Source organism: Phodopus roborovskii, unplaced genomic scaffold (genome assembly GCF_943737965.1).
Source record: "Phodopus roborovskii unplaced genomic scaffold, PHOROB, whole genome shotgun sequence".
NCBI lineage: Eukaryota > Metazoa > Chordata > Mammalia > Rodentia > Cricetidae > Phodopus > Phodopus roborovskii.
Window position 1 is genome coordinate 128,554 of NW_026126066.1, and position 12,278 is coordinate 140,831.

At 34.8% G+C, this 12,278-nt stretch overlaps 1 protein-coding gene across 3 annotated transcripts in view; it reads left to right on the forward strand.

The window, feature by feature from the left end:
- The first annotated feature begins 266 nt into the window (after positions 1–266).
- Positions 267–12,278, forward strand: part of Vamp7 (vesicle associated membrane protein 7) — a 28,232-nt gene continuing 16,220 nt past the window's right edge. The window contains exons 1-3 of one of the 3 annotated variants that reach the window (XM_051179391.1): positions 267–376; positions 5,657–5,811; positions 9,487–9,544. In XM_051179391.1, the coding sequence (XP_051035348.1) occupies positions 5,666–5,811; positions 9,487–9,544 (204 nt within the window). In that variant the 5' untranslated portion in view covers positions 267–376; positions 5,657–5,665. The remainder of the gene's footprint in view (positions 377–5,656; positions 5,812–9,486; positions 9,545–12,278) is intronic. The other 2 variants (XM_051179392.1, XM_051179393.1) reach the window with 2 other exon arrangements.

A 12,278-nucleotide genomic window follows, 5' to 3' on the forward strand; every position in this document is an offset into this window, starting at 1 on the left:
TTATACTGGTAGACTACTTGTGTTGTCTAGAATCCTCTCGTTTCCTGGTATTATACAGTATAGCGTTCGATGTTGTTTCGTGAGCCTTTGACCCGACTAAGGCAAACATGGTGACATTATAGTCGGAACTACGATTCCCAGAGTGCAGTGTGGGCCCTGGGCAGTGCGGAGGGTAGGGAACGCCTCAGATCCCGCCCTCTAGCCCGCTCCTATTGGAGGAGAGCTCACGTTCCCAGGAGGCCACGTATAGGCGGGGCGCTTTACACGGAAGCTTGGGGCGTCGAGTCTTTCTCTGGTTTCCGGCAGTGGGCGACACTGGGAAGACCTGCGCCCCTTGGCCAGGAGCCCGAGTGCCCGCTAGAGGGTACCCGGACAGGTAAATGGAGTGGGCCGTTTTTTTGCGGGAGGTGAAGTGACACTTCGAGAGAGCGGAAGTGTAAACTAGAAGGTGCTAGGGTGGAGTAAAAGGCAGGGCAAGTGTCACTTGGATTTTTATGTTGTCTACAGTTCTAATTGTTGAACAGGACCTGTTTTACTTTCCTGAAGAGGTCTCGGTTAGTGTCAGAACGCGTCGTTTAAGTTGTAATTACAGGGTAGGAAAATACTTGTTTTCTCTCATTCGCGTTCTGCATACTTTTCTGTAGCCAAAACCTCTTTCACCCATGTTCACCGACATCGCTTTCTGCCTCATGTTTTCTTCTGTTCATGCTTCATTGTGAGTTCCTATACTCCCTCCCTACACCCTTAGCAGTATTGACATTCCTCTTTCTCAGTTCCAGCAGGCAGTAGATCTCCATTCAAACCTATTGTTTGAGCCTGTTACTGTTATTTTTATTGATGGCCAATATTTATAAAAATTGATAGTATATTTTACTCCTTAGTTAATATGGCTATGACTCTCATAGCCAATGAATTATTAAGTCTTTTTCTTGGGATTTTTATGAATTACACTCTATGACATCACCATATTCTTTAAAAATTCTTTTTGAATAGCTATGGCTGAAAGCAATATACTTAATATATATTAAAGAATGAATATATACTAGATACTCCTTTAAGTACATGGAATACATTGGTAGTAAACAAGACATAGGAGGTGACTAATACAGGAACTTACATGTTTGGGGAACAGGGACAAGTAGGAATAATAAATCAATGTGGTGGTTTATGTTGGTTAATGCAAGACTTTAAAGGCAGTTTGCTTGAAAAAATAAAATTCTATCCTGAAAAAGTGAGAGTGATTGAGTTGGACTTCAGATCGTTTTTGAGGAGCAATACTTGTGATAGCAACAAGAGTAATCTTGGCTGGGTGTTGGTAGCTCCTGCCTTTAATACCAGCACTCAGGAGGCAGAGGCAGGCAGATCTCTGTGAGTTCAAGGCCAGCCTGGTCTACAGATCGAGTTCCAGGACAACCTCCAAAGCTACACAGGGAAACCCAAGAGTAATCTTGATCTGTAACCAGACTTTTTATCAACACCCCTTCTTTTTAATTGTCTTCCTTGATAGTGTGCTTTCTTCCAAGGTTATCCAACAAATTGTAATAAACCACAAACTGTGGTTTATTTGCCATTGACTTATTTCACTTAACTGTCTGATAAATGTACTGTGCTAGGTATTGTGCTGAGAATTGGGAAGATAATGACCTCTCTTTTAAGGAGAAATGCTAACAGTATACTGAGGAAAATGCTGATACATAGATTGGTACTTAGTCATTCTTTGTTTTTATTCAAAATTAGAATAACATAATTACATAATCTTATTTTGAAAAGTTTAAACAATTATAGTTATTTCTAGTTCATTCATTCTCTATATTTTATCATGTTTATTTATATCTGTCTCCCTTTGTATTATGATTCCCTTTAGTATAGGAGTCCTTCCTCTGTTTCATAACTCCATTGTCTACTGCTTTGGCTGTCACGTCCATGCTGAGACTTACCATGAACTCTTGATAGTGCTGCCTCTACTTCCCAAGTGCTAGGATCACATGTATGCACAACCATGTCTAGCTAGACAGGCTTTTCTAATTCCAAACTATAGTGGATTGCCTCATAGCTATAAGGACAGATCTCTCAAATCACTGAGGAAAAAGATGAGGTAGCTGGTATTAAAAATAGGAGAGGCATGTTAGAGGGATGTAAATTATATGGAAAGGGGAGAATAGGCTGATTTGAGTACTATTAATTGTGTCCTCCATAAAGCTATATTGAAGTCCCAACTTTTGATACCTGTGCATAGTACTTTATTGCATATATGGTATTGTGAATAAAGATGTGATCATATTGGAGTACAGTGGACACGTCTAATATGATTGGTCTCATAAGGATAAAACAAACATAGAAACAATGTTATATGAAGACAAGCGAGCACCATGCGACTAGAGTGGCAAAGATTAAAGTGCAGCAACTTCAAGCCAAAGAAGAATTGCTAGCAAATTACCAGAAACTAGAAGAGACTAAAGATTTTCCCTACAGATTTCATAAGAAACATGGTCTTACCAATACCTTGAGTTTTACCCTCTGACCTTTTGAGCTTTGAGGTGATAAACTTTTGTCAGTGGTAATTCTCCTGGTTTTCGATAATTTTTATGGATGCCACAGAAAACTAATTTAGAATTCTTAGCAAGATCTAAGTAGAATTGGGATAATGGCTATTGGCCTAAGTGAGTAATGGGAAAAATAGTTTTGATGAAAATCAGGTTATTTCCATTATGTTATTTTGCTTCTCTATCTGGCTTAGTCCATGCTTTTTCTTCCTGAATGTTAATTTATACAGCATTTTGTGATTTATTAGACATTCATAGACTGCTGATAAGTAGCAGACCTAGCTGATAAGTAGCAAATACAGTGAGTATTCTTTCTGCTGCAGTTGTGTGTTATCTCAACACTCTTCAGTATGTTACACATTCAACTAAAAAAGTTACAATGTGGGCAGGCAAGATTTGACTGTAGGGTGGAGTTTTTTAGTAATGTATAACAGTGTAAAAATATTCCAGTTAGTGACATCTGGAAAGAAAATCAGGTTTTTGTTGCTAGATATGCAGTGTTTAACAGTTTAAATGTTAGGAACCAATTTTATTGAGGGAAAATTTTATTTTTTATACTATTTATTGCATTACTTCTCTGTAATTTATATCCACTGTTCCCCATTTTAATTTAAAGAATGTGCTCTTTATTTTGGTACATATACATTTTATATAAATGTAGAAAATATTTTATATTCCCTTTTACTCTTTTTCTTAATTATCTTTAGTTCCTCAAGTTATCCTTTAAATGACATAATCTCCAGATTTCTCAAATGTAGTCTATCATTTCTGTCCAGTCTTGAGATACCTAAACTAAATTCAGTGTTATCTGTACTGTCTGACCAGCACAGCATGTAATAGTAATAGGACTTAAAGAGGGCAAATTACCCTAATTCTTAAAATAATTTAAAATTATTTAAGCATTTTAAACAGTTAATTCATGTCCTTGGTTCATAATGAGTTTACAGCTAATGAAAACAATTCTTTTTTATGTTGTTGCAAAACTTGGTTTTTCTTCTTGAAGTTGCAGAGTGACCAAGGCTACTACTGTCTTATTTCTCTGTCTGGAAACCATATGAATTCTTATCTCTGTATATCTGTACTTTTGTTTGCTCGACTATATATCTATTTGACCCTAGGCAATAGCTTCCTTCTTTTTAAAATTGAAGTAACTATTTTCTAATTCTTTGTATGAGGCAACATATCCAACAACCACTAAAACTTTTTTCATTTAAGTTTTCTTTCTCTTTTGGCCTCTGGGCCACATTTTCCCAGTTGTTATTCCTGGATTTTCTTTGTGGGTCTCTACTGTTTAATTTTTCCATTAAATTGCTTATATCTTGAGTTTTTATCTTTCCCTTAATTATTTGTTATGTCTTGGATTTATTATTGACCCTGTTCTCTTATATGCAGTGTGTCTTTTATGAATTATATGAGCATATCTTTGATAAAAGGATATAGAATCGATCCCTTGGGGAATTTACTATTTAGTAATGAATTAGGGGAGTAAAGAAGAAAGCCACAAAAGCCAAATACATAGGAAAGTTTCAAGAATGAGAATCAGCATGTTGATGGCTCTTGAGATATAAAATAAAGGTGATACTAGAAAAATGATCATTATTTTATAGCTATTGGTGATTTTTAGGAAGCATTATATTTTGTATTTTTAAGGGCAAAAAACAGCATATAGTAAGTTAAGGAATTAAAAGGAGGTAAAGAAGCCAAGATAATATACAGACAAAAGTCTAAGAAATAGAACTATAACTGCAGAGTGATGATACATGGTCGAGGGAGGCTTTTAAATCAAGAGAGATAAAAAGTATGAGACATTGGTTTGGAAAGTGTAACTTCATACATATTTGTACAGAATCGCCTGGAAAAAAGACTACTGAAGACAACTCTAGGGAATAAATTTATTTAGGCAGTGAATGAAGACAAGATCCTACTAGAAGTTCAGCTTCAAAGAGAAATGCCTTTTGCTCTATGTACTGTCCTTCAATGCTGATATTCCAATCAGGGCACAGCAAATTCTCTGACCCCAACCACTTCATAGTTTTCTACTTTATTTAATGAAATATGCTTATATGAATTATTTTCTTCTAGCCTCATCTAGGCCAGATTATTTAACAAAGTTTTCAGAACTTAACCTCTGGCTTAAAAATCTGATTTTTAAGAGATTATGTCAAGTGACTCATTCTGCTATCCAACATTATTTATAGTCTCATCATTGTTTGAGAACCACTGATATACTTGTTGAAAATGAATCTGTTAAATTATATTACTTTGAAGAGTTAGTTGTTAATTTCTATATCATAAATCTGGCCTGTTAGATGGGGAAAATAAGCATTTTCATATCCAAATGTCAGGAAAGTAATCTTTAACTCATGCTGTATTGTTTTGGTAGTATTTTGTTTATGAAGGTTATAAAGTTATAAATTTATAAAGTCATTCTTGTGGAAGGTTTATGTTAATTTCCTTTGGTTGTTTTTATGTTTAATGCCTTTATATTAGAGGTAATTATCATATAGACATAAATTATATAATATACATATTATTAGTTTTATGCAACCATGTATATTCAGGTAATCACACTGTCTGTATTTAAACCACCCTATCACTGTAGCTTTGTAATCTTGAAAAAAATAGTTACAGGATCAATGCCTCAGTTTCCTTACCTATAATAGCATCGTAACTGGATATAATCCCATTGAGTTTAGAAGATTAAATGATTTCATTATAAAGCACTCAAAATGGTGTATGTTACAAGGTGAATAATTAATAAATATGGGTTGTTATTGTTATCATTGTGAATCTAGAGTCTAGTTCCTCCTAAACTATTCTCTAAAATAAATTTTTAGGATGAGATTGTTTCATAAAACTCTAGTATCTTTATATCACTTTGCTATCTATGGCCATTGCTTTTCAAAAAAGTGTCAGATTTTTTCTATGTAATTTATAAATTGAGCCTGTGTATATATTGATAAATAATGATAAGCAGTTTAAGTCATAAACTTGTAGAAAACCTTGAGGTTGATATAGGTAAATGATAAGTTTACTTTTGAAAGCTCATGCCTAAATAATATTCTAAATCTGTGTCCTTTTTTTTTTTTTTTTTTTTTTTTTACTTTTAATAGATTGAAATCATGGCCATTCTTTTTGCTGTTGTTGCCAGGGGAACCACTATCCTTGCCAAACATGCTTGGTGTGGAGGAAACTTCCTGGAGGTGACAGAGCAGATTCTGGCTAAGATACCTTCTGAAAATAATAAACTAACTTACTCACATGGCAAGTGAGTTCTGATCTGCATGTGGTAGGGGGAAGGAATGAATTTTATGGTAGTAAAAATAGTAGAAACCATGCTTTTAGATAGATTAAATTGACACAACAATAATTTGAGTAGCTTAGAAAATTTCTGGTGCTAAACTAGGTATGGTGGTACCTCATGCCTCTAATCCCACTACTAGATCCCACTGTGAGTTCAAGGCCAGTCTAAACTGCAGAAGAAAACCCTATCTCAAAACAGTAAAAAAGTCTGGTTTTTGTTACTTATTAACTTATCCTATCACTGAAATATTAAAGAAAGATAATGGAAATGTTATATATAAAATGGCTTCACTATAGAGTTCTAAAATATGTGAAATGATACAGATTATATAAACAGTATTTTTCATTATTTTATTACTTTTAGTACTTAGCTATGGATAGGCACTGTTGAAAGTGATATAACAAGAAATATGGTATTTGCCTTCATAAAGATTATAGTTTAATGATGAGATCAATAGACAAGGATAGTAGAGACTTGGAAATAGTGGCATTCTAGTTAGAAGGAGCAGATTTATACAGTCATATTTATGGAATTGCAAGTCATTCTCTGTAACTACTACTCAGCATGATGATGATAAAACTAAAGAGATGGGTGGGAGAAAGTCATGCAAGGCTTCGTAGGGCATATTAAGAATGTATACTTACATGTAGGCAGTAGAAAGGCACAAAAGTCTTTTAAGATATGATAGCTTTTGCTCTAGAAAGATCTCTATGGTGGCATATTAAAGAGGACATAGATGGGAAGTCTTGGTAATCATGTTAAAAAGTACTTTAGCTTTCCTCATTGATGCTTAAAATATTTTACTACTTAAGCCTTATTTCTTTAGTTTCTATGTCAGGAAATCCTTATTACTTTCTATGGTTAAGCCCCTTTACAGGTTAGTTAAAGCTACTATTAGAAGACGCTGTGATACAAAATTGATGTATATGAAATAGTCCAGAGATAAGTGATTTGGAGGTAGTGGGGTGGATCTGAAAAAAATATGAAATTCTTTTAGTTGGAGGAAGGGAATATATTTCCCACTAGTATTATTAAAGCCAGAATTTAGGAACATACCTACATCTGTCTACAAGGGAGGCTAGCAAGTATAAGTCAATGTAAGTTTTAATAGAAGAAAATATTGTATATATGCTGTGATCTCTATCTGGTATTTACCCATGTTTGTTAGGTGAGGTTTAGTCGTTGAGATTTTTGTTTTGTTTTGTTTTTGTTTTAAACTTCTACCCTGGTTTCAGTCATATAATATCATATCAATAAGATAATTTTTACTTCTGTATACCAAAATAAGAAATCTGCATTGTAAAAATTGAATACTTTTTTTACTAGACATTCTGCTAGATAAGCCTAAAACTTCAGAACCATGTTTTACTTCACCAAATATTTACCTTTCTTCTACAAGGTTGTCAGTCCATTCCTTCTTTATCTCCATTTTTTTTCGGTGACCTTGTCTTCTACTAGTTTAGTCCCATGTTTGTTTTCCATCCACACTTAGCAACTTACTGTTCAGTGCTAATTTATTTGTTTTTTCATAACATTTGTAATAATTCTCACCTATTATTGGCACATGCTTGCCACACTTAATGTTTGTAAAAACCTGTTTAGGAAGCCAAAAACAAGTTTTGAATTTTTTTTAAAGGCTTGTTACTAACTAACTTTTACATCTTAAATTAACCCTTACTTTATCTACATTCTACTACGTGGCTTGGTACCTTATCTCGATACTGCATGTGCATCTCCTACTTTATCTGCATCTTCTCATGACTCCTCACACTCTACCCTTCTTCCCAGCATTCTTTCTGCCCTGAAAATCATGCCTAGCCATTGTCTAGTCATCTCTTTTTTAACAAATGACAGTAATATGTATTCACAGTATACAAAAGGATTATTCCACAGCAGTGCAGAGATACTATCACAGATTTCCTCCTTCACCATACCTTCACTGCCTTCACTTCTGAGCCATGTTTTCAGTCCTGTAAAGCAGCACTATTGTTGGATTTTTATCAGAAGCAATGCTTCTTTCTTGCCTTGCTCTGCTTTAGGTTGTTATAGTCCTCCATTCCTTCCCTGTAACTCTCCTTGGCCATGAACTTAGAAAGTGACAACTTTCTTGAGTGCCAGTTTTTGCATAAATATATTTTTCTTATTTATATGATTATGATAGAGATAATGCACTGTATGCCCTCTGACTCAAAGATGGAGGCAGTTGATTATATAGTGTCTTTGAGTATTCAGAGCAGAGAGATGAGTCAATGGAAAATAAGAACATCTCTCATGGTAAAGCTGGCCTGGAGGAACATTCTCACCAACTGGTAGAGGCCATGAGGCAGGAAACACTGTCTGCATCAGGAGTGCAAAAAATTATTTTCATAGTACATGAGAATGTTAAGTATTATAGACAGTAGCATATGTAGAACTGGAGTTCAGGTGGTGGGTTGCATACTGATTTTTTTATATCATCAAATGTAATAACATTACCTTCCCCAGGCAAAAATGTTTTGAATTTTTTTATTGTTCTCAAGGCAATATACAGTGTAGTTTATAAAATCTTTTATAATCTACCATGTACTTATTTTTCCACTGTCATCTGTCTGGGTGATTACTCTTTTCTCTGCATGTTTTATACTTTTGTCATGTGATCAGATTTTACTCTCCATATCTATTATGTGCTATTTTTATCTACCCATCCTTACACTACTTAATTCTGAACTTTTGTATATTCTTTGCTTATTCTTTGCATTCCTATCTATTACTTATTCTTTAGAATTCAGACCATATATCACGTTTACCCTCTGGTAAATCTCCATTGCCTGATTATTCATGCTACACTCAAGTTTGTTATTATCTTGTTTGCCGTGCTGCATTGTTATTCCTTAGACTACAATCCCTAAAAATGCAGGGATAGATGATTTTACATTCTGTATCCTTATTGTCTTGCATATTAACTTGATTAAAGCAGATACTTATTGCAGTTAAATAAGGATCAGGATAAACAAATAGGCCGAATAGATGTTTATTCAGGGAGAAATAACTTAGAACCTAGACAGATTAACACCAGCAGGCTCCACCAGATGCTCTCCTGTCCGAGTACGCCAGCAAGAGAGTGTTCCCAGGCTCCTCCTCAGACCTCCTTCCACAGGTCACTTCTGCCCCTGTCTCCACCCACCAATGGGCGTGGTCAGTGCCACAAAAGGAGACAAAGTGAATATCCCACTACAGATACTCAAATGTTGTTGTTGTGAATTTTGTAGCAAAGGTGTTTGTATTTGCCATACCAGGAAAAAGCTAAACAAAAACAAAAAGCCTGTGGCCCACTGGGGATAAATTTTAATTGTGTGTCCCTTCTAAGGCACCATCTCTTCTGTAGGCCTTAAGAATCTATTTATGCTTTTGTAGATAACATTTTAATTATTAATGCACATGTTATTATATTAGGAAAGGGAACTTTTTTCACATTGTATTCATTCCTGCAGTTTATCCAGAGATACAAATGTATAGGGGAGGTGAGGATGAGAAAGAATTGTATCTGTAATCAATATAGTGAAGTTGGACATACTGAACTGGCTCATATATAGATAGAACTTAGAAGTAAAATAGATGATGCTAAAAACCACAATATGTTTTATATCTTTTATTCTACAGTTATTTGTTTCATTACATCTGCCAAGACAGGATTGTCTATCTCTGTATCACTGATGATGTAAGTAACTTGAAGATACATTGGTACTTCACTATGCATACTAATACAGTCAGTTATTAATTAATCTATACCTATAGTGGCAAAGGTGATAAAAAAAAACTTGTTGATGGGTATTTCTTCTACATTTTGCATTTATTATAAAGAGCATATTGTGACAAAGTTTGATACTTGAATATAATTCAGCTTAGTTTTGATAGTTTCTGCTTAATCTCTTTGAACATTTATTACCCCATACCAAAAGTATTTTGAAATTGGTATTTATTATGAATGTTGCTTTTGTTTTGTTTAGTTCTTAAATCATTATTTAATCTTTTAAAATTTATTTTTGGTTTACAGTACACGCTGACTTCAATTTCCCCTCCCTCCACTCCTCCCAGCCACTCCACCTCCAATGTCCCCGAGATCCACTCCTGCTGTTTCCCTTCAGAAAAGAACAGGCTTCCCAGGACTATCCACTGAACATGGCATAACAAGATACAATAAGACTAGGTGCAAACCCTCATACCAAGGCTGAGCAAGGCAACCCAGTAGAAGGAAAAGTGTCCCAAGAGCAGATGAAAGAGTCAGTGACTCCCCCTTTTCCACTGTTAGAAGTCCCACAAAAACACCTAGCTACTGACCATAACATATATGTAGAGAGCCTAATCTGAACCCATGCAGACTCTGTAATTGCCACACCGTCTCTGTGAGCCCCAATGAGCCCTCCTTAGATAATGTCTGTAGCCATGCTCTCCTGGTATACTTGACCCCTCTGGCACCTACAATTTTTCCTCCTCCTCTTTCTATGGGGTTCCCCAAGTTTCAAGGGGAGGGACCCAATGGAGAGATCCAATTTGTCCTCTCTCCACCTAATGACTGTGGTTGTTTTTAAAGCTTCTGAAAACATTGAAATTTAATATTAAATTAATCATTTAGTTCCTTTAGCCAATATTTAATAAATTTTCTATGTATCTATACTTTAGAAAAACAGTATCATAGTACATTATGATCAAGTGTAAATGTGTACTTTACATTGGTTAGGTTGTTTTCTGAGTATATTGACTATAAGCCCAGAATGTTCAGTAATTTATTTGTCATCAAGGAACATTTTTCTTACTCATTGTTAGTTTCTTACAAATTCCCCTTATGGTTACATATAGCTAAATGGCTATTTATTTGTGTACAAAGAAGAGAGACCGTGTTCTTTGATCTCTTTTTGTATGAGTCTTTTCTTTTGAACTTAACACCTTTTCATGCCATACTGGCTATATGCTTATTTCTAAGATGTTCTCTGACAGAGTCATGGAAGTAACATGATTTCTATAAATCAATGTTCTTAAACTTTCTTGTCACAGACTCCTTTGTCACTTGTGTTTACACCAAGAATGTTATTAATTGTGTGAACTAGAACACACAGTAGTCTAAACAAAATCAATTTTATGTACATATAACACTCAATATATTTTAAAGGATACACTAATGAATATACTTCTTTATGACTTCATTGAACACCTGGTCATCAGTCTAATAATAATACTTTTGAAATGCATGTAAACTATTTCAAAATACCCATAAGTATGATAGCCTATTAATAAATATTTCTAGAGATAAATAAGCTATGGGTATTGTTTAATACCCCTTTGTTTTGTTACTTCCGTTCAAAATTGAAATTTAACCTAAAGAATGATGAAAATAACAGTGTAGAATTTCTTTGTATCCTAATACAAGTGCCCCTAGAATTCTGACCATTGATTCTACTTCAAGAATCCTTGTAGTAGTGGTGGAGTCATGGCTCAGTGGTTAAGAGCATGGACTACTCTTCCAGAGGACCCAGATTAGAGCCCCAGCATCCACATGGTAGCTCACAAACATCTGCAACTTAGAAGATCTGGCACCCTCTTGTGGTCTCTGAGGTTCTGCATACATGTGGCGCATAGGCAAAAACATTCCATTCCCACACATAAAATAATGAAGAATCCTTGGTTTAAACTAAGTTGAAATGATGTTCAATTTCATTGATCATCAAATGATTTTTTTTACCTCTGGTTTCACAATAAAATTCAGCTGTTTCTGAAAGGACTGATGTGAAATGCTTAAAATAGATGAGAACTGTCATAGAATCTCAAATGGTCCAACTGTGATTTGGTCTTAAGCTGTGATTTGTTGCATGTGTACACACACACGTATACACAACCTTTTGACTGCCAGTGAGTATACAGAATACATAACTTGACCTTTTCAGATGTACCTCTGCCATTGGAAAGTATTAGTTCAAAATCCATATCAATAGCATTATATTTATATATTAAAACTTTACTCTTTTTAGAATTCTATTTTTTATTTTTTTTAGGTGTATGTGTATTTCTGTGTGTGGGAATGTCTACAGAGGGCAAAAGAGCAAGTCAGATTCTTTGGAGTTGGAGTAATAGGCAGCTATAAGCTGCCCAAACTGGATGCTGAGAACCAAACTTGGGTCCTCTCAAAGAGGCACAAGCATTCTTAACTACTGAGCCATCTCTCCAGCCCCCAAACTATACTATTTTTATTGACTTATTGATCATCTTTTTATGCTAGATGTTGTGATCATGTGAAACAACTGGAAGAATTGAAAAACAATTCATGACCCCCCTTAGTTATGAATCTACATACGATTGTTTTTAGTTTGGATTTGGCTCTTAGCTTTTTAATTTATTAGCTGTTTGACATATGACAAGTTAGTTATCCTTTTGGAGCTTTTGTTTCTTATCTATGAAGC